Source organism: Alternaria rosae (genome assembly GCF_020736505.1).
Source record: "Alternaria rosae strain MPI-PUGE-AT-0040 chromosome Unknown BKA58scaffold_2, whole genome shotgun sequence".
In the NCBI taxonomy this organism is placed as follows: domain Eukaryota; kingdom Fungi; phylum Ascomycota; class Dothideomycetes; order Pleosporales; family Pleosporaceae; genus Alternaria; species Alternaria rosae.
Window position 1 is genome coordinate 45,318 of NW_025763571.1, and position 23,309 is coordinate 68,626.

Genomic DNA, 23,309 nt, shown 5'->3' on the forward strand with positions numbered 1-23,309 from the left:
GTCTTCAAGTCAAGGCCGCCACTGGCAAACAAGGAAACCTCAAAGGGTTCGGTCGCAACGTGCTTATTTGAAGTGGGTGCATAATGTTGAAGGCTTCGTGCGCTGAATCGAGCGATACTCCAGGTGTCTTTTCAGTTGTTCGAGATGTAAACAATGACTATGTGTTCAAGGTTGACACAGTGCCGACCGACGAGGTGTTTAGACATGGTTGCATTAGTGTCAGGCGGGGAAGATACCTCGGCTTCAATACGCCCAAGCTTACCCATGCTCGTTCCATCAGCAGCCTGGTACCATATCTCGAAGCCGTGGGCTATCCATACCTTTGAATACTTCTCACGACAGCAGTCGCAAATGTGACCTCACTCGAACAGTTCATAGTGATCGTCTCGTCCGCCGTCCCCTGCCCAACATGTCATCCGTCAACTGCCAAACAACGCCACCTCTCACCTCACACGTCGTCCTCTCTTATCCAGCCGACTATGTCCTCCTTGTTACAATCAACCGCGAAAGACAAATGAACTCGATACCGTTCGAAGGACACCTTGAAATGGGCCAGGTATTCGATTGGTTCGACCACGAGCCCAACCTCCGCGTTGCCATTGTCACAGGAGCAGGCAAGAAGAGTTTTTGCGCCGGACAAGATCTCATTCAACTCGGGAAGATTAGGAGCGGGGAGCTGAAAGCAAATCCCGGCATGATGCGACACCCTGTGAGTGGGTTTGGGGGGCTGAGCAGAAGGATGGGAAAGAAGCCGGTTATCGCTGCTGTAAATGGGTTTGCGCTGGGTGGAGGGTTCGAAATTGTTCTGGGCTGGTACGTCGCGCTTCGCTATGAATTGAGGAATGAGACAGGCTGCTAATCAGCGGCTTCACAGCGACATGGTTGTGGCGGCACCTCACGCAACCTTTGGCCTCCCAGAAGCTCTCCGTGGCATCTTCGCCGGCGCAGGAGGCCCACCACGTCTAGTCCGCAACGTAGGCCTCCCCATCGCATCCGAGATGGCATTGACAGGCCGACCCATCACCGCACAACGAGCGAAAGAGCTCAACCTCGTCAATCGCATATCGCCATCCCAAGACACAGTAGTGGAGGAGGCGTTGAAACTGGCAAATGAAATCGCGGCGATTTCACCCGATTCGGCAATTGTCACACGAGCGGCGCTGAAGGAAGCTTGGGAAACCGGGAGCGTGGAGCGGGCTACTCAACTAACGATTGAGCAGTATAACCACGGCTTGAACGCGGGGGATAATGCGCTAGAGGGGCTTAAGGCTTTTGCAGAGAAGCGGAAACCAAACTGGCGACCTTCCAAGCTGTAGACGTGACTGCAGGATGGAGCTTGCTATCCTGAATTTGCAACTCCCGTGCACTCTTCTGGTATAGTTAGTTTTTCTTACCTACCTATTCATTCTGGTAACTGAACAAGTCCTCATTCTACGTGGGTGAATGTTACCCGTCGTGCATATGTTGGCAAGCTTCGGTGATGCTTTTCCTAGCACAAGACGTCGATCGGCGCGTCTCTGATGTGCTAGGCCAGTAGCCTCGCACCAAACTCTGCGAGGCTGCTGAACCAAGTCAGATAGAGTTAGCACAGTATGTGGGAAGAGGTAGTCATCGCATGCACCCTACATGCGCCCCATAACCCCACCTTTCCCCGCATGGAAGCGTTCGGATAGCGCTAGCTCGACATGATGTCAAAGGAAACTCCCGAGGTAGGCGCTACTAAAGTGGATTATAACGGAGTATCTAGTCTGGAAAGATCGTTGACTCGGAGACGTTGACATTTTACTGACTTGAACTGCACGATTCAATAAAGAACTGAAGACCTTGCTTTGACATCATACCCACTATCTTGCCATGGTGAACCGACGCGCTAGCGATGCAGCGGCTCCCCCAACTCAAACACCCGTTGCAACCGTCGCCAAGCGAAAACGACGTGCTTCGTGCCTAGGAGAACAAGAGCGTCGCGAACGGAAAAGAGCTATTGACCGTGAAGCTCAACGCTCACTGCGAGAAAAGACCAAAACTCACATCGCGGAATTAGAACGAACAATCCAGATACTTCGCGATCAGGATCGTAATGGGGCTACGGCGAGTCTGCTCTCCGAGATTGATAATCTACGGGCAGAAAACGAGCAGTTGAGGGATGTCATCGATAGCGTCAAAAGCGTGGTGGGACTGGACCTTGGGGTGTCGAGCAAGACCGCTGCGGCGATCGTACCACCATCCCTCGCCGATAATGGTGACGATGGGGACGCTCCTTTTGCTGCAACGAGTGCCGGTATGCATGAACCTCTAGCAATGGCCTTTGACCCCTCGACGGTATGGCTCACTTTGTATGCTAGGGCAGCAATCGCCTAAACCACGCACTATCTCGTCTAGCAGTACGACGAGACCATCTCTGCCGACGTCCATCGACCAGCCCACCGCCCATATTCCGTCTGAAACAATGCGCTCGCTCGACCTTGATGGTATGACAGTGATGCCAGATCTATTTATGTCGCCTGTGGGGTCGAATCAACATCTGGGCTTGGAGCCCGCTCTCCCGCTTGTACACAAGAGCTCAGCAGAAGAAAAGGTAGAAGACCAGCACTGGGCCAACGCATCAGCTACAGCAACATGGGCGCCCATGATGGAAGAAGTATGTTAACCCTCACCTTCCTTCCCTGTCTGACTCACAACTACCTACAGATTTTCGGCCCAAACTGGCGTTGTCCCTCTCCAACAATCCTCCACATTGGCAACCCAGACAACCCCACCCCCCTGGCCTCATCCTCCATTTGCCCTGTTTGGAAAAAGAGCAACGAACTCTTTGGCAAAGTCTTCACCTACCATCGTCGTTACTCAGGCAATTCTAACAAGTATTCATCTTCATGCCACAATCTAGTGCCGGCCGATATCGCAGAAGCAGGACTTCTATACGTTGGCATCAAGCAGGGTTGGAACAGTTTAGCCTCGTCAGAATGGAAGAAAAGTCCTGCGCTTACCATTCTGAAACAGGTCGACGAGTTACTGTTTGTCCATTTACCCAATGTAGAGAGGCTGGCTGTGGCGTATAAGAGCTTCAAACTGCTCAAGGTACGTCGACGTCAGCTCACCATGCATGAAGCATGCAAAGTAGGAAGCTAATCTACGTGCGATAGTATTATCTGAACGCAAGAAAAGAAGAATTAGACAGAGTACCCGACTGGCTCCGTCCAAGGTAATCTTCTCACCTACCTACCCACCCGCATACATCCCCCATACCACGCCAGCCCAGTCCACTCCTTCGTCCGTCCTTCTGACACCACGATCAGTTTCTCACAGTCATCCACCGCCCACCCCATCGCCCTTGACTTCTTCGCCTGGCCCACCCTCCGCTCCCGCCTCTTGAACAACCATGCCACGATCTTCCAAAACACCGATCTCTCATGCTGTTACTCGCGCTATCTGCGCTTCGACTGGCCGTTTCCCATTGAAGACGCTTTCTTCCTTGACGATAGCAGTGGAGTCCATTATCCTAGTCCTCTGTTTGAGCGATATCACGGGGATCTAAAGTATTGGTCAGTAGACGAGAAGTTCTTCGACACGTTTCCGGAGATGAAGGGGGATATTGAGGGGGATCGATGTAGGGGAGGATGACTGTATGTTAATCAACCAAGGTAATTGCGTTGTCCACATGATGCTATATTAGAGATTGACCTTGATGACGAAATATGCCATATTCGCTATCTATGCTGCACAAGTACATTGCCATCGTGTCCCTTCCACTAGTATTGGCCAGCCGCCGCTTGACACGCCTTGAGCTGGTCCAAGTACCAACCACAGATAGTCAGACTACCTTGGTTCTCATCCATACATTTGCGAAAGCTCTGAACGTCGTTTGCGCAAGGACCGGACTGCGCCATTTGGGCGGATGCAGTGTCAGTGGGCTGGTGCTGGGCAGAGAACTCGGTGTTTTGAGGCGAAGCTTCAGCGGGGGCAGATGAACCGCCTCCGAACCAGCCTCCGACTGCGTGGCCGATGGAGGAACCTACTGCGACACCACTGTTGCGAAGGTCAGCCATGAATACGCATGTTGGTGCATTGGGACGGGTTTCGGATGCAGCGAGTATCCGCGTAGTGGCAACAGGTGGCGCAAAGGTGGGTGCTTAGGATCTACTTACGCAGCAGTGCTGGCCATTTGCCCAAACAAGCCGGGTCCCTGCGGCGTGGGAGCTTGCGCCTGTTGTTGGGGGGGCGCATGAGCGCTGGCTGGTGCGCGTGAGGGAGCTGCCGCCGTAGAGTGAGGGCGCGAGGAAGCGGGCGCAGGGGCAGTGGTTGCTTGCTTCGCGGCTGGGATCTGCGGGCGACGAGGAGGAGCGGTTCCAGAGCGTTGACGAGGCATGATGAGTGATTAGGTGGTGGTGGTGGTGGTGGTGGTGGTTTGTGAGCTGCAGGTAGACTTGGGGGTTGTGGCAGGCAATGGGATTCAAGGCATCGACATGGCGACTTCAAGCCGTTTTTTAGTGTAGCATTCGGGCTTGGCGCAGGTGGGCATATCGCCGGCTTCCGCATTGGCCTATTGGCTCGTCGTCAATCAAATTGTACCCCGACAGGAACATCACAACATAATGTGCCGCGTCCGTTTGCCCGATCTATTCTAACAAACATCTTCGACCTCGACGTCACCACCACTCTTTGGTCCCAGGTCACTTCGCAGCGTCCGATCGAAAAGCTCCTTGAGCATCTCAAAACAGATCCCCGACAATGCAGCATCATACCGGCCCTTGCTAAGTTCGTCGCGAATGAAAGCGTCTATATCGTATGAGTGTTGTTTCCATAGCCGCGCCGATACAGAACTCACGTTGTGCCCAAGCTGGCTCGTAGAACGAAAACGTCACTCCAGCCTCGTGGAGTGTCTTTCTAATCAAATCCCTACCCTCGGCTGGGACATGAGTATCCATCTTACCAAAGATCATGACCAGTTCTCCTTTGATATCCTTGGTGCGAGCGAGTGAGTCATCCTTTTTGCCCTTGCCCAACGTGGAGCTGTGGATATCGGTTGCGAAATAGCAAACTGCACTGGAGATGCGGGGATCGAAAGCGCAACGATAGGCTAGATGACCGCCTAGACACATACCTGCTTACTGTTAGTCTGGGTTGATGGGAACGCTGAAGTTGGGTGGGAAAGGGAGGTAAAATGGAGATGGAACTTGACAAGGACAAGATACAAGATAGTGATAACGTACCGGTAGCGCCAACCCGACCATTACAGGTTGGCAATTCAAGCAGGGTGTCAATAGATAGCTTAGCATCTTCGTCATATGCTTCGACTGTTTTCGTGATCTTCCATTCGTTCCCAGCGTCCGTACCCGGACCATCGTACGCCAGAGGCTCGGGGCCGGTAAACTCGTGGTAGGAAGATGGTGCTGCGACGATAAAGCCTCGGGACGCTATTTGACGAGCAAAGCGAGCAACGGGCCCAGTGACTTGTCCAAGCTCGATTAGTAGATGAAATAGGTAGCATAGACGGATGATGGGGATACACAAGTGGTTTTTAGGGAATGAAGAGATGAATGATGAGGTTCGCGTGGTGAGCGAGGTAGAGAAGAAGAATTTGGAGTCACGCAAGTAGGCAGCCATATCTACTCTTACTCCAGAGGTCGTCAAAGTGTACGAATGCACTTGGTAAACTTCAAAATAGATCAAACCGAACGCACTTACCTTGGTATATCTCGGAGAATACAACGACAGCCGGAAATTTGGCTTTTGGGTAGTTGGCAATAGTAGGGTGGAAGATGAAGACCCCTGGACGGCGGGCATACAGATTAGCCTCCGTGTAACAACTCGTGACACCCGTGGACGGCACATGCAGCAACATACTCATATCGCCACCTGCCTTGGTCGGTACATCTTTGTGTGTCTCTGTAACGAGCATTGCGTGTTTCTTGTCTCGTTCGACCTGAGTGTTGTTTGGCTATTGGTAAGGCTTCGGCGTACGTGTTCGTGAAGGTGGTTTTGAGGTGGGGTGGTGGGGTAATGTTACGCGCACGGTTCAGGCTGCACTAGACATTGTGAAGCGCATGCCATGCAGAGAAAACTGGTGTCTCTAATTATGCCTCGAAAGTTTGAGAAGCTGAATGTCAAGATTGTGCTAATGCGAATAACGCGAGTGTGATGCAAACGTCTGCCTTGTCAGTTTTTATTAGGGATAGCTTTTGCTGTCCATGTCTACCTTGGCCGAGGTGATTTCTACCTGACATGATGCTGAGGATTACAATCTATAGAGACTGATTCGCGAATATGAGAACATAGTAGTCTAGGAGAAAGTTATCAAGTCCATGTGACGACATGCATTGCTGGAGGGCCACACCACGGATCTGATAGCATTTTCATCCGAGTTGCGAAAATCCACAAAAGCTTGTCCCCAAACTATGGGTGTCCAGTGGGTCAGTTCAGTAGTGTTGGTGGAGGTCGTCTAGGGTATACATGCGAGATGATGTCAATCACGGGCTAGCCGACGAGGGAGAAAAGAATAGTGTGGGAGAGCCGTTCGACAAGCACCGTTGCAGCGGCACTTGAGGGACGGAGAGGTGCGGGCTTGGTACGCTGCACCGAGAGGTGACGAGACGGTCGAATGGGATTCATGAGGCCTCACCGCTAATGGCGCCAATTCGGCGGCAGACTTGCGTCGGTCGTGATGTAACTACAGGAGAATAGCTAATGGTTGAAGAATAGAGCTTGAAGACGGAGGCTACCCGCACTGACAGTCGAGCATGCGATGGTGCAAGCACTACGAAGCGTGCGCGAGATTCTTGGAGAGAAGAGCATGATGGCATGTTGCAGCATGGGAGGGATGGAAAAGCAGCGTGACCCACGGCATGGCATCCGCATCGTGACATGCAACCGGTAAAGTGTGGCAGGCGCAGGTGGTGGCATGGTGTTGAGGGGCCGGGTGCAGGGATGTGGCATCTGTCGTGCGAGAATCTCGTGGCTGGGATGCTTGGGTACCTAGTGTTTGAAGGGCGACATGTGCTCTCCGCTGGCGTTTGAGGCCCAAAAACACCCAATGGTTCTGTGCGTACAAGTCGAAGCACTGGGGGCGCACATGATGGCGCAGCACAGCGCAGCGCAATGTCGATGCCACGAAACGGGCCGGGCGGTATGCTTGGCCTTCTGCTCGGTGTGTGCACGGACGTCATGCACACCTGGCGGTGTCTTGACTGGCGCTACCACTGGTATCTGGCAGCCTGGAAAGTGTTGGATCCCTCATGTGATACCAGCTCGCACGGCGTTGGAGAACATTGACGGCAGCCATCTATCACGACATTCCTCCAGGGTGCGCGGTGCGAGGTTCAGAGCAGGGTGTCTGCTAGCGCTATCTCGGTGCGAGCCAATCAGGCGCTGCAGGGGTCCGGTCCCAAGTGTTTACCAGCTCTTGACTTGACTTTTGATGCCCTCTTGATGCCTTTGGGCTGCGTGCCAAACTCGACCCTCGAAGCTCGCACTCCAACAAGGTCCCTCCCCGTGACTTTCACCGTCATCCCTTTGCTCTGCTTCTTCCCGCAGACTCGACACCCCCTTCGACAGCACCAGGCATTCCAAGGCGGCAACCCGTGTTGGGGAAGCCATCTAATTTCCCAGCTGCTCGACTGCCCGAGCCCCACTCAAGCCCATTGTCATTCACTGTTGTGCTCATCCCCAACGCGAAGCAGCGCTGGTTCTGGCGGTTCTTGTCTATCCACACTCCCTCGTCCCGCGCCTCCGCTGCCGCAGTCGCCGCACCAGTTTTTGGCTCGCGGCCAGAACTCCCCGCTTGGCTTGTCCGCGCTGTGTGCTACGGATTTTGAAGTACTGGACTTTGGTCGTCCAAGGCTGCGCGGTAGCCCAGGGCTGCTCTTTCCTGCGCCGCTGCATATTGTCCTGCTTGTCCGCAGTTCCTTGCTTCTGCCTCGCGCTCCGTAGGTCGAGTCCAACCCCCGCTGCCAAGACTTTCTTCGCCAGCATCCCGACCATCACTCACTCTCACTCTGCTCTACTCTACTCTGTGTCCCTCGCTGACTGGCTCAGTACCTAGGTCGCCGCTATCTCCCCGGAGGTACCTAGTCCCCTCCCCCCACGGCCCTCGTACCGCGCCTTCCTTCCCAGTAAACGTCGTGTTTTGCTACGACAGCCCCGGCGCCCTATATGCAGCCGTTGTTGTCTGCGGCTCTCTCATCATGGATACCGAGGATGGCCACGTCTTCATAAGGGTGCGATTCTCAATGACTGGCCTTGCTCGGAACATGCGTTGACACGGCTCTAGAACTTGGCGTACTTTGTACGAACACACGAAAAGGCCCTCGCCAACGCTCTGCAACTGCAGCGACAGATGCCCAAGAATGGCCAGGCCATTATTTCACCCTCGTCCCCCAACGGCCCCGCTAGTCCGCCTTCATCCTCGTCCTCAAGCGTCTGGGCTGCCGCGCTGTCTTTGCCGTCCCTGACCTTCACCTCACAGTCCATCAAGCCAGCCAAGCTAACATTGACGCCCCACCATCTCTTCTACATCCTCTCTCGATTCGAGGAGCTCGGCATACCTGTTGGCCCCATGAATGTGCGACTGGAGAACATCCACACGGATGCTTCACCGGCCAACTATGTGTCGTTCCTCGGAAGCGCTCAGCGCAACAAAACAAAGTCTTCCGATCGCGACTCCATACATTCAGTGTCGAGCGTTCGCAGTGTCATGTCAGGCATGTCCTCGCTTTGGTCCACCCTTCGTATTGGATCAAACAGTGAAGCCAAGGCAGAGAAACAGAAAGTTCAACTCCAGGAAGACTTGCGATATCTCTACTCTTCATTTACTAAGATTCCGTGCCTGAGGCTGTCTCCTGACCACAAAGCCCGTCTCATTGCGGGTTATGAAGAGTTTCCTTTCGACACTGCCGTCCCCTTGTTCGCTTTCAAGAATGTCACTGCGCTTGAGATTCACGATGTAGACTTTCGGCAATTCTATGGCTGGGACCGCCTGGCCGAAAACCTTCGCAGTCTTACTGTCAAGCGAGCAGGTGTTGACGATCCCGCTGACCTTCTTATCAATGTCGTCTTGGACGACATGGACAAGCGTCGTAGACGGTCGGCAAAGACACATGCTTCTTCCGCGCCTTGGTCTACCGCAAGCCCGTCCGCCAAGGTTGGTCAGTTGGCGCCATCAGAATCTCCACCGCTTTCTCCTACCTCCGCCAGTAAGCAGAGCACAAGCCCAAGAAGCGCGGTCGTGGCGCCAGAGAATTCGTCCAAGACTGGCCAGCGACAGCGCAGTACCTCGCCTACGCGGCCCCCAAGCTCTCGTCATGGTTCGTCCCATGTCTATGGTCGAAGCACTACAAATGCGCCCAACATCCGCCGCTCGTCTGGGAGTTCTAGTTCCAGCGTGCGCTCTACCACCCCAAGAGGCAGCTCCTCTAACCTCCTCTCTATGGGCTGGTTCCCTGCAACCAAGTGGCGCTTCCTGCGACATCTGAGCTTGGCTGACAATGCTCTTACCAACATATCAGTTGCAAGTCTTGCTCCTTTGGCAAACACATTACAGTCTCTAGATATTTCTGCCAATTTGTTTGCTGAGATTCCGGACAGTCTTGCCAGTCTGACCTGTTTGCGCGCTCTAAACCTGTCCAATTGCATGATCGACAGCTTGCACTCTTTGGGTCGTAACCCGCTGCCAGCCATCACAACGCTCAACCTTCGTTCCAACCGCTTGACATCGTTGGCTGGTGTCGAGCGACTATTATCTCTGGAGCGGGTCGATTTCCGTGATAACAGGTTGACTGATCCCACAGAAGTCGCGCGACTGACTGGTGTTCCCGACATAAGTGATATTTATGTCAATCGCAACCCGTTTTGCAAGACCCATTCCACCTATAGAGTCACCATTTTCAACCTGTTCCGTAAGACGCCAGGCTATACGGAAGATATTGTCATCGATTCTATAGGACCTAGCAATGCCGAGAAGAAGCAACTGGTTGACCGAGTTCCCGAACGGCATGGTGTTCCCATCGTCAAGCCGCCGCCCGAGGATGATTCACAACCCCCGCGACACGTACCACCAAAGATTGTCAAATCTGTCGATACTCCGCCTGACATAACAGGTATGCTTCAGCGTACCGGTTCCCTGCAGCGTACCAAGAGTGGGCGCAGTGCACAGGGTTCCCAAAAGAAGAAGAAGGGCCCTAAGAGGAGAATCGTCGAGCTTTCTCAAACCGACTCACTGCAGTCGTCATCGCACTCTAGTTTGACAGGGTTGGCATACGAGGATACTATCATCGGACAAGCCCCCAAGATCACCAGGGCTGCTAGCAACACATTGGCTACGGACACGCCCCGGCTTGTAGAGCCGTCCAAGGGACAAGTCTCTGGAGATCCTACCAAGAAGAATGTTTCAGAGGAGCGTACAATCGCACACGAACCCCACACAAGCCACCAACAGTTGCCCCCAATCGATACCGCACCCCCGACCAAAACCAACGAGCCGGAATCAGCGGAATTCGACGTCGGTGAGGATATGTACAAGAAGAAGATTGAAGCCCTTCGGCAAGACTTCGGTAACACATGGCTCAGCGCGCTAGGAGACGAGACCTGGGACAATACATCAGTCACTAGCTTTCCTTCAGATCGCGGGTACAGCTCCCCTACCATTCGGCCAACGCTGCCTCGCACACCAAGCCAAAGCATTGTTTCTGGTCGTACACTTGGCTGACCTAATTTCCCTCGATCTACCCATTTGCGATACCCAAAACAATTTCTTCGATTTGCCAGACTCGTACTGCAGCTTCCGGAGGCGGACGCTCTTGTCTCTATAGTTTGTTAATCAGTTCATTTATGGGGCCTCAGGCAAGGCGTTGGATGGATGTGAGTTGGACTTGAGCGTCGCAATTTGTCCCGCTCGTTGTACCGATCGAGACCATTTTCCGGAGCTGTTTCAACCTTGTGGGCGGCATCTCTTCCTGTCTCTTGTCAAACGGCGGTAGTGTTGCATTTCTGCGTGTTCTCCTCTGGGAACATAAAGGCTATATTCCTGGTGGAACGGGTAGTGTAAGATAAATTCTATACCGGCGCACTGTAGGTTGGTTGCCCATCACCTTTGGCGATGAGTGCTTGGCTTCTGCTTTTCTTTGTGTTGCTTGTTAGCGTCGTCTACGTTCTGGTGAGGGAGCCCAGAGGAAGAAGGCAGGCGTTGGTTGATCTATTGCATCATGAAGCGCGCATTAGCAGTGAATGCCCGCATGACTACAAATACAATGACTGTTTCCTAGCGAAAGGTGCGCACGACCAGCATGTATTCTCAGATGTGGCAGCCTTTGGTTTCCATCAGCTTGAACGTGACACGTGAGGTGCTGTAGCTTCTCGAGCGGAACATTGTCTGGAGCCGGCAAACACAGATAATGAACGCGTTGGAAACGGGATGGGAGTGAAGGGCTGTGGCAATAGCTGGAGGACTATGTAGATGTGACTGTGCGGCAGTTGCACCCAGTCAGGTGCAGAGTGGCAGAAGATGGCACGGCGATACCACAGCCACAACCAAGCCCGAAGCTTTGCGCAGACCAGACACTCGCGAGTGATACCACTCTCTATAGCTGATTCCGCAAAGAAACCGAGACATCTTCAACCTCTCCAAGGACCGACGCGCGTCTGTGTTGGGCTAGCACGCTCTGGTGCCAAGGCAGCCCCAGCCTAGGACTAACTGAAACGCTGCAAAACTACTACTCAGGCGGCGCGATCCTCTCACCACCGCAACCCAACCCGGCCTACCAGTCAGCGTATACAAACACTTCCCACGCTTTCCCCTAGGTATACCGTGTCGAGCAGTCGTACGCCTTTCGTCCCCAGTGTCTTCGCAGCCAGGCCGTCCCCGCTTGCTACAGGCGGTGAAGTTACTCTTAGCATCCCACTCGACAGGCTTCCGGTCACAACAACGCCTCAGCATTTCCCCGCTGCACCGCGCTCGCCTGCCCACGACGCAGCAGCAGCCCGCACAGGTATCGCCTTCTCAACAAGCACAATTGACCAGCGCATATCGCAGCCGCCCCACTCGTCGCGTGATCCCAGCTCTGCCGCCAGGCGCTTTTGAGGGGCTTTGAGCCATACTCCACCCGCACATAGGCGTCGACCACCAACGACCCGATCCGGCCGACTCTTTGAGATCAGAGGTATGTCGGCATCCCCATTGGAGCCAGTGCATAGGGCGCTGCTAACACGCGCAGTGCAGGAGAATCACCGCCAGTGCTACGCACAGCCCTCTCCCACGCACCCGCGCGAGGTCTTCCCTTGCACCTTCAGCCACCCACACCAGTGCCAGTAGCAAGCCACAGCTATGGCCGAGAACGAGGTGGACTTGGACTCCATCATAGACCGTCTGCTCGAGGTCCGCGGCAGCCGGCCTGGCAAGCAGGTGCAGCTGCTCGAGACCGAAATCCGCTATCTATGCACCAAGGCACGCGAAATCTTCATCTCACAGCCTATCCTGCTCGAGCTCGAGGCACCGATAAAGGTCAGTCACAACGCGCAGTGCTGTGAAGCCCAAGATCTGGCTTCTGAGCACCTACTGACTTGTTTGCCCTTCAGATTTGTGGAGACATCCACGGCCAGTACTATGATCTGCTACGGCTCTTCGAGTACGGCGGCTTCCCTCCAGAGGCCAACTACCTCTTCCTAGGCGACTACGTCGACCGTGGCAAGCAGTCTCTCGAGACGATATGCCTTCTGCTCGCGTACAAGATCAAGTACCCCGAGAACTTCTTCGTCCTCCGTGGCAACCACGAGTGCGCCTCCATCAACCGCATCTACGGCTTCTACGACGAATGCAAACGAAGATACAACATCAAGCTGTGGAAGACGTTTACCGACTGCTTCAACTGCCTACCTATTGCCGCCATCATCGACGAGAAGATATTCACTATGCACGGCGGTCTCAGCCCAGATCTTAACTCGATGGAACAGATCAGGCGCGTCATGCGACCCACCGACGTGAGTCAGGCTCAAATCGCAACCGCAACAGCAGTGTCCATCAAGCGCACAGGCTAACAAGGACAGATTCCCGACTGCGGTCTCCTCTGCGACCTCCTCTGGTCCGACCCAGACAAGGACATTACCGGATGGAGCGAGAATGACCGAGGTGTGAGCTTCACATTCGGGCCCGACGTAGTATCGCGCTTCCTGCAAAAGCATGACATGGACCTCATCTGCCGTGCGCATCAAGTTGTCGAGGACGGTTACGAGTTCTTTTCCAAGCGCCAGCTCGTAACACTATTCAGCGCACCCAACTACTGCGGTGAATTTGACAACGCAGGTGCGATGATGAGCGTTGACGAGAGTCTGCTGTGTTCCTTTCAGGTGAGCTCTGGGCGCGCAAGGTTACGTCGAACAGGCACTAATGGGGTATACAGATTCTCAAGCCCGCGGAGAAGAAACAAAAGTACGTCCCCAGCCTTGGCAGCGGCAGACCAGCGTCTCCTCGCACCAAGAAAAGCTAGAAGTAGTCATGACCACACTCATTCAGAATCAATACGAACTTCTCTTGCAGCAGGTTTGGGCGTCGTTAGACGATGGCAATCGCTAGCCCACCCCCCGAGTCCCGATGCCGAACGACGCGAAACACGCTCCATTTCGATTTCGTTACCCCCCCTTTCGGCCATGGCCACGCAGACGGCCCTTGGCATTTGTACACAATCCTGTCGTTGATTCTTGCCATTCCAGTACCGTTACACGCACACGACGACAAAGGTCACCACGGTCGGCCCTCTCTTTCCCGGACGATTCGACGACGACGACGATGGCTAGCCTTAGCGTCTGGCATGGTTGGCGGCGACGCAAGAGGGCGGATATCAGAGCATTGATTATATGGACGTCACAGGCAACAGCACTTGAGAAAACGTCGAAAATTTGAGGGGGAAAGACATGGTAGACAACATGGGGGAATTCACCGCTGGCCTTTGTTGGGCTTGTAGGCTTATGACTCCATGTTTGGGCTCGCGGCTTGTCATGACGGGGTGCGAGACATCGATGCGATAATGTCAGTCATTTTCTTTTCTCTTTGTGTCGCGTTTGAACAAGCAACCTTTGGGGGATGAAGGATGTAAGCTAGTGGTGTCGAATGGAGTATGCGTATCCCTTGCTCATGGTTGAGGTGTCTGCCATGGTGACCAAAGTAGATTGGATCAGCGTGATGTGCATGTGTCAAGTTGGTATCTGAGAGCAAAACAAGCAGGCCCAATGTGCGACAGGGCGAAGACAAGGGCAGACAAAGCATGTTCCCCTTGGCACGACGATGTCAGCCACTTGGGAGTGGCAGTGCAGAAAGAAGCATCAGGCGTACAGGCGTGCAGGCAGGCCTGAGGTACAAGGGTGGGCGTCGTCATGGCCTGTGTGTGCTTGGCGGCGGCGCGCGCGGGGGCTTGGGAGGCGATCTGAGCGTAAGCGCCCGACGCGACCGGTGGTGGTTCCGGTGCGTGCAGCGCACTCGGTCCTCGTTGTCGTCGTATGTTTGAACGTCCATCACTCTGGTGTTGAGGAAGCTGTGTTTGTCAGACACTCCTTGTTACACGACGGTCCGCTGCGCCGTGGACGCCCTCGACGCCTAGCCTCGCTCTCGGCGCTTCGCCTCGTGGCTGCGCTCGGCTTCGTCACGTCACTCCTTTGTCCACCTCGTCGGTCGGCCGCGCCCTCGTGCTGTTCCGCTCGGTTTCGCTCGATTGCGCTCGAAATTTGTAATGCCTGCGAGGATATAGCACACTGTCCATTGCCATTTGCCATGGCTGAGTACTCGTACGTCCATGTTGGTCGAGCGAGGCGCTGCGTGGGCCATCGCTAACATACATTCACCCCCAGCTTCATAGCCCATTCGGCCCCTTGGGTCCACGGCTCAGGTGCAATGACGCCCTCGCGACTGCGTTCTCTGTCGCCCATGCCCAAGAACCATGTCACCCGATCCATGTCCACACCACAGCTCGCCAAAACCGCCCAGTCGCAATCGCAATCCGAGAGCGACGGCATCAACACCATTCCCGACCCGCGGTCAGCCACTCCACAGCCGCCTCTGTCGCGCCACGACTCGACCGACTCGCACCCAGACCTCAGCCAGGAAGTCTCCACCCTCAGCACCAAGCTCATCAACGCCATCAATCACTCCACCATGCTCGACGATGCACTGCAGCAGACCAGACACGAGCTCGACGCCGCGCGAGAGAAGCTGGCCCAACTCGAAACCCAGGTCAAGGTCCATGAGGCCAAACTCTCCACGGGGCTGCTGGTGGACAAGGTCGTCTACGATAAGATGGAGAAGCAACTGTCCACGGAGCTGCGCGAGGAGCGCAAACGCAGAGCCCACGCAGAAGCTGCCAAGCGCAAGACAGACAGCGAAGTCGAGGCCTTGACGGCTGCCCTGTTCGAAGAGGCTAACGTCATGGTCGCAGCTGCACGCAAAGAGACGGAGGCTTCGGAGAAACGCGGCGAGCAACTCAAGCAGCAGTTGGGCGATGCCGAAGTCCTGCAACATTCCCTCCAGGACCAGTTGCACGATCTCAAGGGCGTTGTCGAGAAGATGAGCTCTCATGGCGATGACAACGAAAGCCACATTCTCACAGCAACCACCGCTCCGTCAACACCAGGCATAGCTCCGGCCGACAAGATGAGCAAGCTGTTTGAGGCCATGAATCTGACACCCACAACGCCGGGAACCGACGACATCAGCCCCGACCACCCCCTTCACTTTTCGCATCTTATCCATCCCGTACTACGCTCCGATCTTGCCGCTTTCAACGAGTTTCAGGACATGCTCAAGATCAGCGCCCGTTCCTCAGCCCCAGCAAGTCGCGCATCCAGCGGCAACTACAGCAGTCTCAATGTGCTGGGACTGGGATCACTGACCAATAGCTCTACCACGTCGCTGCCGTCCAAGTCGCCGACCTCGGCTACCAACTCACCTCGCGAATCTGTAGCCACTGCTGGTATGCCTAACCTCAAGGACGAGAAATTTTATAAACGCGCCCTAGTCGAGGACATAGAGCCAACACTGCGTCTGGATATTGCCCCCGGTCTCTCATGGATGGCACGCCGCACTGTGCTGAACAGCATCACTTCTGGCTCCCTGGTTGTAGAGCCGAACCCTGCTCCTTCATCCAAATTTCGGGTTCCCATATTCCCATGCTCGCTGTGTGGCGAAGCAAGGAATGGCGACCAGTATGCCCGAAAGTTTCGATTCAAGCCCTCAGATACCGAAGACTCTCAGCGCTACCCCTTATGTGACTGGTGTCTGGGTCGTGTTCGGGCAACGTGCGACTACATTGGTTTCCTACGCATGGTAGCAGCAGGGCACTGGCGCGCGGAGACGGATGAAGAGAAGAAATCCACCTGGGAAGAGAGTGTGCGACTTCGCGAACGCATGTTCTGGACTCGCGTCGGTGGCGGTGTGGTTCCTTCTTTCGTTCCTTTACGAGATGGCCCACGCAGTCCCACATTCACGAATAGCGACGTGAAGCTTGAGGAGAGGATGAGTGAAGAGAGCATCATGTCGTTTGAGCCTCGAGACATCACAGCAGGTGGCTCTGCTGCGTCGATGGAGAACGAGCCAAGGAAGAGCGATGAAGATCCTTTTCAGAGCAAAGGCGGTGATAAGGTTAAGAGAATTTCCATTGGCAAGACGGTCCTTTCGACACACAACGACGCTTTGACCCCAGAGTCCAAGACAATCGCCAATCTGGAAGCCGAAACATCGTCAGCCGAAGGTCATCACGGTAGCCGAAATGAGTCTGCCACTGCAGCCCCGTCAATACCCTCATTGACAGTGGAAGAAGAGAAGGATATTGAACAACAAGCTGAAGCTCAACTCCAAGACGAAGTGAACAAGTCTCTCGATACCAGGAAAGCGGCAGCGGTCTCGGAACAGGACGGGGAGACGACGAAGCTGGAGGATCCGCGCCTACAGCGCCAACGCTCATCTTCAAACCCTGCGCCTGCTGTGCCGAGCAGAGAGAAGGATGCCAGTGGCAGTAGACTTAGTTTGAGGATGCCCGGTACGAGCATGCCTGGTGCTTTCGACTGAGCCATACGTGATGCAGTAGCAGGCTGCTTCTTGTTACGTAACTCGCTGTTTACCAATTTTGTGCTTGGAGTTTTACACGACCATTACTCTTTTATTCAATCGTCTTACACTATCATAGTTGACCTCTGCATGAGGCGAGTAAGACGCAAATGCTTTGGTTGTTTTTCTTTGCTTGTTAAGCATCTTCAGTGGCTTGCTAGAAGGGTAGGTTTACGGACTCGTTACTATCGGATATATACATAGCAAGAGAGGTATCTTCTCTGCTAGTTCTCGTCTCGGGATGGTTGGAATTCGAGTTGGATGAATACCAGGAGTTCTTCTGGTAGTCTTTTGTTTTGGTTAAGAAGCTTTGGGGGAAGGGTTTGCGGTGGGCAGGAGTATTGTTTGGTCTAGTTGACTACGGATGTTGGATATGTGTCTTTACACATAATGTACAATAGCTTTATCTAATAGTAGCTCTTAAAAGATACGACAAGAAAGAGAACGAATAAAGAATAAGAGAAGAAACATACACATCGACCATGTCCATCGCCCGCAGTTCTACTAATCGCAATCTGTGGTTTATCTCTTTGGTATCTAGAAAATAATAAGAACGCTACTGTTTTTTCGATTACTCTGCTTTCTTTGTGCGCCCATCAACTTCTGAATATCCAGTCAAGGATGCTATACCATGGCGGATGCGGTAAGCATGCAAACACCAGTATCGACACGATACTAACACCTTTCAGCTTAATCCAACACAGAGCCAGAGCGAAGCGAGGTCGAATACCTCTTTCCGAGACGCCATATATGGGTGCATTGGTTCCCCCAGCTCCGCGCATGATTCTGGTATCAAAGTGAGCCCCACCGAATCGTCGCAACGAGGCTACCCGTCTACTAGAATGCACTACATTTCCCCAGCCAATATCAGCGGCCATGGGCGTATGGTGTTGGTACATGGCACAGTACCGCATCTAATCGGATAAGTACTCGTAGTGGGAGCATTTGCTTGGGGGGTATGTTCCGCCATACATGCCTACCGGCTCTTGGGTGGACATGTGCATCATCAGAAGCCGGGATATAAGCAGATGTAAGCTCCAGCGACATGTACATCGCGACTGATGGCGCATTCTGCTCTGCGGATTGTATTACCGTTCGTGGGAATAATTGGTTTGTTTACATAGTATTGATTTTGATAGCCCGTGGAGCGCTGTGTAGTCGAACTGTGCAAAAGGTTTAACCCTGGCGTCAAAGACAAATGCAGTCTCACGGTGTGCCTTCCTTGTGGGCTTCCGCGTCATCCCTCTTAATCACCAACTCCACCTCCGCCCTCCCCCCTTTCTTACTCCCTACAAGGGGAAGCTCTTCTTCCATGTCATGCTGCACCACCATTCTCTTGCCCTTGACCAATTGCATAACCATATAATTCATCGCACATCGAATTCCCAACTCCTCGCCTCTCCTCACAATCCAGCCATTGATATACTCAATCTCAGTTTGCGCACCCTGACGCGTATCGGCTAACATACTGCTCACGTTGTCGCTGGTGCGGTGTGCAACGGCCACAACCACGGTTTCAAGACGGCCGGGGTCGAAGCGCTGGGACACGTTGGGTATGTATTGAAGTTCGGGGAGGGAGCGAATGACGAGGCTTATCTCGGATAGGAGGAGGCGCATTGTGCGGGTCAAGGCGTAGTTGTTCAGAATGGCGCCGTTGCGCGCGTCAAGGAGGGCGGTTAGGGGATTTATGATGCAATTGACGGCCAATTTGTCGAGTTGCATTTGCAAGAGATCGGGGGGCGAGAAGGAGGCTGCGCTTAGTACTGGAGTGCGGAGTAGGGTGCGGAGTAAATAACGTTGATTAGGCGTGAAGGGGAATTTGCCGCTACTTGGGGGTGGGTACTCTGGATTGAGTTTGTCAGGAGCGTCAGGGTAGACGGACTTGCTGTCTCTTGATGCGGCGAATCTTATGTCGGGGGTGTAGGGCTCGTTGGCACGCCGGTCTCGTTGGTGGGGTAGGATGCCCAGCGAGAGGGTGCCGAAACCAGCGTGGACAGTAGTGAAGCGACTGTCTGGCGAGGCGTGCATGCCATGAGAGTTGATGCCAAGCATATAGTGTGGCCGTTTCTCTGGGTCCGGGAAGATGGCCGTGTTGACTTGGTCGATTACTCCCATGCCGTTGTGCAGGAAACAGACGACGGAGTCTTTGTGCAGCCGGTGCTTTACGGCGGAGATAGCTTGCAGGACATAGGGGGCTTTCGAGCAGATGATGAGCGAGCTGATAGGCTCAGCAGACTCGCCAGGCAGGATCTGAGGGCCTTGGATCGTGTCTAGAGAGGAGGGATTCAGGCCGACCTCGTGGCCATGGTAGCGAACACGGGGGATCGCTAGCTCGGCATCGTAACCGTCTCTGATTTCGACATGGCCTTCAGTGACAAGGGCCAGGCGGCGTTGCGAGTCGTTCCATTCGTTGAACTTTTGCCAGCCCCCGAATACCAGCGTTACTGGAGGAGGGTTGGGTATGCCGCGCAGGGCGTGGGCAATGAATTTGCCCACGTTGCCGACACCGATGATGTGAATGCGTCGGTCGAAGACAGGCTGTCTGCGATAGAAGTCGGCCGTGTGGCTGGTTCCGCCCGTGCTGCCTGCTGTAGGGTCTGGTGGTGGCAGGGCGGCCTTCTCCGACTGCTGCCAGCTCGTCATGAAGGCTCTCGTCCGAGCGGAAGCCAGCCGGCGTGGGCGATGGCTACCGGCGGCGCATCGCGATGGTGCGTGTGGTATCCGAGGCCGGAGCCTGGGGAGAAAGGGTGAAACGGAGGAGAACGACAGCTTGAACGACTTGGGATTCACATGTGGTTCGAGGCGGAGGCGAGTGAGTGACGCTGGCTGCTGTGAGCGATCCGACGCTTGCACGTCGGAGCGTGCGCGGGCTTAGCGCTCGGCCCGCTACTTTTCTTTGGCGTGCGCATGCGACCGCTTGACCTCCATCACCACCATGGACCCGCAGACAGACCTCCCCGACCTTGTCGAGGACCTCGAAGTCAACATCGATGAGCTCACCGCCGCGCTCGACCCTCTGCTGGCCGCGCCTCTCCACTCGACCGCGTCCTCTCTGCCGCTCCTAGACAAGGCAGAGTTCTACTGCATGTCCGCATACGCCATCGAAGCTGTTCTGTTCTCCGTGCTCAAGGCTTCGGGCGTCAATGCCATGGAACACGATGTCTTTAAGGAAATTGCCCGACTCAAGCAGTACAACAGCAAGATCAAGCACATCAAGGACCGGGGCGTCATGGGCAGCGCCGAGGGCAGAGCGCGACTAGACCTAGGCGCTGCGCAACGCTTCATCAAGCACGGCCTGGCTGGTAACGACAGGTACGACTTGGAGAGGCAGGAGCGCATGGCCAAAGAGAAAGCCCGCGCGCACCTCAAGGCTCAAAACATCAACAAGAAATTCGACTCTGACGGCAACGCCATCGAGTCTAATGACGCCACGCCCAACAAGAGGGCTGTCGATGAGGTCGATGCTCAGGAGGACTATTCGGATAGCCAGGTTCTGCAAGGCTCCGAGGAAGCAGAGCCGGCTCCCAAGAAAGCTCGCGTCGACGCACCCGATGCCATGGACATTGACTCTTCATCCGCGTCGTCAGGTCACAACACCTCGAAAAAGCCGAAGAAGGAAACAAAGGCTAAGAAGGCCAAGACAAACCAGGAAGCCGCTCAGAGTGTAGAAAGCACCCATACTGACACTGATAACAACGGGGACGAAATGCCCCAGCTTTCCACCGCAGCTGTCGAATCGCAACAAGAACCCGTGCCAAATACCGATACACCGCAACCCAAAAAGCGCGGTCGCCCCGCAAAAGGAGACAACAAGACAACAAAGACCAGGCAGGACCTAGACACACCCAGCCTTGCAACACCCTCAAGAGCAGAGGAGCGCGTAACGAGGACGAGGAACAAGAGGCTTTCGACGCAAAACTCACAGGAAGACGAGGCTGTAGTGCCGACCCCAGGTCGCGCGCCCAAGACGCGGAGTGAGACATTTAATGCTCTTCTCGATGGCTCGTTGAACGAAAAGCAGAAGAAAGGGACTGGTGGTAAAGGAAAAAAGAAGGGGGGGAAGGGAAAAGCCAAGTGATTTTGTGGCGATGGGTTTTCACCGAGTCCATTGGACTGTGCGACATATCTCGAAACCTACGAATATCTTAATTCGCTCCAGACATACGGCGAACGAGTGGTCGCAGTATGCAGGGTCAAGTTTGTGCAAAAAGTAATGATACCCCCCAATCAAGATTCTTATATTGTCAACACCATTGCACTGAGTACATATAAATGAAATGAGTGCACTGACGAGAAAATACAACATGTGCGAGTACAGGTGAAATCATAGTTCTATGTTAATAGCATCATGGATGCACATGACGGCCAAGCATGACATTGCTCATCAACAGCGAGAACCACGAGAGAACCAAGTTGACAGGGAGATTACTATTCATTGAGCTACTACGCTACTTGGGGGTATTCGTGCAAATCATGCCATCAAAACCATCATGTGACTTGCTCTCGCAACACACTACGAGTGACATAGCAAAAAGATGACGAGGAATCTAGTCCATGATGCCAGCCTTGCCGTCGTGGTCAGCGTCCTTCTTGGGGTCTAGAGCGTCTTGTCAGCGTCAATCCTACTTTCAACCGCATGGGAAGACTTACTCAGCTTATCCATCATAGATGGCTTGCCGTGAACATCAGTGGTACCATGAGTGCCGTGAACGCCACCTGAAGCGTGTTGGTCATGTTGCAGAGTAGAGTGAGGCTCAGCGTGGGAAACAGGCTCGGTGAGGGCCTTGGGAAGATCGCCACTCTCGTTGTTGCGGTGAGAGAGGTTGTCACGGCCTGTTCCCTCAACCTCCCCTGGGACGGTCTTGACGTGCTCACCTGTGGTGTATCCTCCTTGGCCCATGTTGCCTGAGCCAATGCCGCCGGCGTTGCTGCCGTAGGCGCCTGTACCCGTACTGCCTACACCTCCGACACGCGGGTCGGCCGAGTTGGCCATGTGAGAGCTGTGAGGGCCAGTGGGGTCATTGTGAGAGTGACCAAGACCGCCAGTGCTACCTACACCCCCAACTCGTGGGTCAGCAGAGTTGGCCATATGGGAGCTGTGGGGGCCGGTAGGGTCGTTATGGGAGTGTCCGAGACCACCGGTAGTGCTGTGGCCGGTGAGACCGGTTCCGGTAGTGTTGTATGCGCCAGTTCCAGTGTTACCAACACCACCGACGCGAGGGTCAGCCTGGTTGGCCATGCGTGAGCTGTGTGGACCGGTTGGGTCGTTGAAGTCGGCAGTGCCGTGACCACCAGTCAGTCCGCTGCTGTTACCTGAGCCGTAAGCTCCAGTAGTCGAAGAGCCGAGCCCTGTGCCGGTGAGGCCGCTGCCAGTAGTACCATGGGTGCCGTGAGACTCAGTATACTGTCCAGCACCATAGCCACCTGCGCCAGCAGTGTTACCGGCGTTTCCAAGACGGTCGGAGTCGACCCTGGGGTCGGCCTTGTTCACCATGTGGGAGCCGTGAGGACCAGTAGGGTCATTGTGGGAGGTAGAGCCGTGGGTAGTTGAGGATCCGAGACCAGTGCTGCCATGAGTGGCCGATGATCCAAGACCAGTAGTACCATGGGTAGTAGATGTGTACTCGGGGTTGCGCTCGCCATGGCTACCAGAAGTACCGAGACCAGTGCTTACACCAGAGCCATGGTGGGTGCCGGAGAAGCCCCCAGTGCCAGTGGTAGCATTAGAAGTATTATGTACCGTAGGATCGGCAGTGTTGGCAGTATGAGAGCTGTGAGGACCAGTGGGATCATCTAGAGAAGTGTGAGCAACTGCAGATGGTTTAAACAACAACGTCAGTCTACAAGAAGTGCTTACCATGGGTCTTGTCCTTGTGCATCACCTGGTCGACCTTGGCCTTGACTTTGTCCATCACTCCTGACATGATTGCGGTATGAAGTTTGAATAAGAGTTGATATAGGTAGTTGGTTGGGCTTGAATGGAGTTGATTGAAGTGTTGTGTGAGTATGGTGGTTACTGTTGTGTAGATGCTCAACAAAAGCAAGCGCTGGTCGTTCTATATATACACCATAGATCAGAGCACCTGGGCAAGAGCAAGAGTTGGAGACCCATAGCCCTACGTCATGGCTCTGCAGCTCGCCATTTGTACGACGTCTGCTGATGATGCAGTCACTGCTCACACCCCTGTTTCCCACTTTTGTCTTGGCACCTCGATCAAGGGAAGTGCTGACCACG

At 54.4% G+C, this 23,309-nt stretch overlaps 10 protein-coding genes across 10 annotated transcripts; 6 read left to right on the forward strand and 4 right to left on the reverse strand.

The window, feature by feature from the left end:
- Window positions 1-409: 409 nt before the first annotated feature.
- Window positions 410-1,316, forward strand: BKA58DRAFT_397629 (carnitinyl-CoA dehydratase; the record flags this gene model as incomplete). Its single annotated transcript, XM_046171437.1, has 2 exons — window positions 410-813; window positions 875-1,316. The coding sequence occupies 2 exons, from the start codon at window positions 410-412 to the stop codon at window positions 1,314-1,316; spliced, it is 846 nt and encodes a 281-aa protein (XP_046028290.1).
- Window positions 1,317-1,854: 538 nt separating this feature from the next.
- BKA58DRAFT_397630 (uncharacterized protein) lies at window positions 1,855-3,618 on the forward strand (the record flags this gene model as incomplete). The annotated part of the gene is made up of 5 exons (XM_046171438.1): window positions 1,855-2,278; window positions 2,343-2,638; window positions 2,689-3,075; window positions 3,141-3,199; window positions 3,294-3,618. The coding sequence occupies 5 exons, from the start codon at window positions 1,855-1,857 to the stop codon at window positions 3,616-3,618; spliced, it is 1,491 nt and encodes a 496-aa protein (XP_046028291.1).
- A 30-nt stretch (window positions 3,619-3,648) lies between these two features.
- BKA58DRAFT_375139 (uncharacterized protein) lies at window positions 3,649-4,460 on the reverse strand. The gene is made up of 2 exons (XM_046169395.1): window positions 4,143-4,460; window positions 3,649-4,023 (listed from the first exon to the last, which is right to left on the reverse strand). Exons 1-2 carry the CDS (start codon window positions 4,361-4,363, stop codon window positions 3,747-3,749), a joined length of 498 nt encoding a protein of 165 aa, XP_046028292.1. The 5' UTR covers window positions 4,364-4,460; the 3' UTR covers window positions 3,649-3,746.
- BKA58DRAFT_451032 (Alpha/Beta hydrolase protein) lies at window positions 4,451-5,896 on the reverse strand (the record flags this gene model as incomplete). The annotated part of the gene is made up of 5 exons (XM_046174372.1): window positions 4,451-4,773; window positions 4,823-5,098; window positions 5,208-5,447; window positions 5,683-5,766; window positions 5,842-5,896. 5 exons carry the CDS (start codon window positions 5,894-5,896, stop codon window positions 4,619-4,621), a joined length of 810 nt encoding a protein of 269 aa, XP_046028293.1. The 3' UTR covers window positions 4,451-4,618.
- Window positions 5,897-8,050: 2,154 nt separating this feature from the next.
- BKA58DRAFT_74792 (leucine rich repeat protein) lies at window positions 8,051-10,891 on the forward strand. Its single transcript, XM_046175848.1, has 2 exons — window positions 8,051-8,210; window positions 8,264-10,891. Exons 1-2 carry the CDS (start codon window positions 8,178-8,180, stop codon window positions 10,694-10,696), a joined length of 2,466 nt encoding a protein of 821 aa, XP_046028294.1. The 5' UTR covers window positions 8,051-8,177; the 3' UTR covers window positions 10,697-10,891.
- Window positions 10,892-12,090: 1,199 nt separating this feature from the next.
- BKA58DRAFT_74821 (Metallo-dependent phosphatase-like protein) lies at window positions 12,091-13,478 on the forward strand. Its single transcript, XM_046175849.1, has 5 exons — window positions 12,091-12,146; window positions 12,201-12,487; window positions 12,562-12,963; window positions 13,030-13,329; window positions 13,383-13,478. Exons 2-5 carry the CDS (start codon window positions 12,311-12,313, stop codon window positions 13,467-13,469), a joined length of 966 nt encoding a protein of 321 aa, XP_046028295.1. The 5' UTR covers window positions 12,091-12,146; window positions 12,201-12,310; the 3' UTR covers window positions 13,470-13,478.
- A 1,268-nt stretch (window positions 13,479-14,746) lies between these two features.
- On the forward strand, window positions 14,747-17,035 carry BKA58DRAFT_435209 (uncharacterized protein; the record flags this gene model as incomplete). The annotated part of the gene is made up of 2 exons (XM_046173317.1): window positions 14,747-14,760; window positions 14,824-17,035. 2 exons carry the CDS (start codon window positions 14,747-14,749, stop codon window positions 17,033-17,035), a joined length of 2,226 nt encoding a protein of 741 aa, XP_046028296.1.
- A 1,099-nt stretch (window positions 17,036-18,134) lies between these two features.
- On the reverse strand, window positions 18,135-19,920 carry BKA58DRAFT_74840 (ketopantoate reductase PanE/ApbA C terminal-domain-containing protein). Its single transcript, XM_046175850.1, has one exon. It carries the CDS (start codon window positions 19,715-19,717, stop codon window positions 18,281-18,283), a length of 1,437 nt encoding a protein of 478 aa, XP_046028297.1. The 5' UTR covers window positions 19,718-19,920; the 3' UTR covers window positions 18,135-18,280.
- Window positions 19,921-19,945: 25 nt separating this feature from the next.
- On the forward strand, window positions 19,946-21,372 carry BKA58DRAFT_375150 (uncharacterized protein). Its single transcript, XM_046169396.1, has one exon. The coding sequence runs from the start codon at window positions 20,010-20,012 to the stop codon at window positions 21,150-21,152; it is 1,143 nt and encodes a 380-aa protein (XP_046028298.1). The 5' UTR covers window positions 19,946-20,009; the 3' UTR covers window positions 21,153-21,372.
- A 14-nt stretch (window positions 21,373-21,386) lies between these two features.
- BKA58DRAFT_375153 (uncharacterized protein) lies at window positions 21,387-23,096 on the reverse strand. Its single transcript, XM_046169397.1, has 3 exons — window positions 22,932-23,096; window positions 21,725-22,867; window positions 21,387-21,671 (listed from the first exon to the last, which is right to left on the reverse strand). The coding sequence occupies exons 1-3, from the start codon at window positions 22,996-22,998 to the stop codon at window positions 21,622-21,624; spliced, it is 1,260 nt and encodes a 419-aa protein (XP_046028299.1). The 5' UTR covers window positions 22,999-23,096; the 3' UTR covers window positions 21,387-21,621.
- Window positions 23,097-23,309: the final 213 nt, after the last annotated feature.

Excerpts from the sequence above, each read along its gene's own strand:
- BKA58DRAFT_375153 (XM_046169397.1), bottom strand. The coding sequence starts at position 22,998 with ATGTCAGGAGTGATGGACAAAGTCAAGGCCAAGGTCGACCAGGTGATG. Across the intron at positions 22,868-22,931 it reads GCACAAGGACAAGACCCATG|ATGATCCCACTGGTCCTCAC; the intron begins GTAAGCACTTCT and ends ACACTTCTCTAG. Across the intron at positions 21,672-21,724 it reads ATCTATGATGGATAAGCTGA|ACCCCAAGAAGGACGCTGAC; the intron begins GTAAGTCTTCCC and ends AAGACGCTCTAG.
- BKA58DRAFT_375139 (XM_046169395.1), bottom strand. The coding sequence starts at position 4,363 with ATGCCTCGTCAACGCTCTGGAACCGCTCCTCCTCGTCGCCCGCAGATC. Across the intron at positions 4,024-4,142 it reads CAAATGGCCAGCACTGCTGC|TGGTGTCGCAGTAGGTTCCT; the intron begins GTAAGTAGATCC and ends CCTTCGCAACAG.
- BKA58DRAFT_74840 (XM_046175850.1), bottom strand. The coding sequence starts at position 19,717 with ATGACGAGCTGGCAGCAGTCGGAGAAGGCCGCCCTGCCACCACCAGAC.
- BKA58DRAFT_375150 (XM_046169396.1), top strand. The coding sequence starts at position 20,010 with ATGGACCCGCAGACAGACCTCCCCGACCTTGTCGAGGACCTCGAAGTC.
- BKA58DRAFT_74821 (XM_046175849.1), top strand. The coding sequence starts at position 12,311 with ATGGCCGAGAACGAGGTGGACTTGGACTCCATCATAGACCGTCTGCTC. Across the intron at positions 12,964-13,029 it reads GCGTCATGCGACCCACCGAC|ATTCCCGACTGCGGTCTCCT; the intron begins GTGAGTCAGGCT and ends TAACAAGGACAG. Across the intron at positions 13,330-13,382 it reads GTCTGCTGTGTTCCTTTCAG|ATTCTCAAGCCCGCGGAGAA; the intron begins GTGAGCTCTGGG and ends TGGGGTATACAG.
- BKA58DRAFT_74792 (XM_046175848.1), top strand. The coding sequence starts at position 8,178 with ATGGATACCGAGGATGGCCACGTCTTCATAAGG. Across the intron at positions 8,211-8,263 it reads ATGGCCACGTCTTCATAAGG|AACTTGGCGTACTTTGTACG; the intron begins GTGCGATTCTCA and ends ACACGGCTCTAG.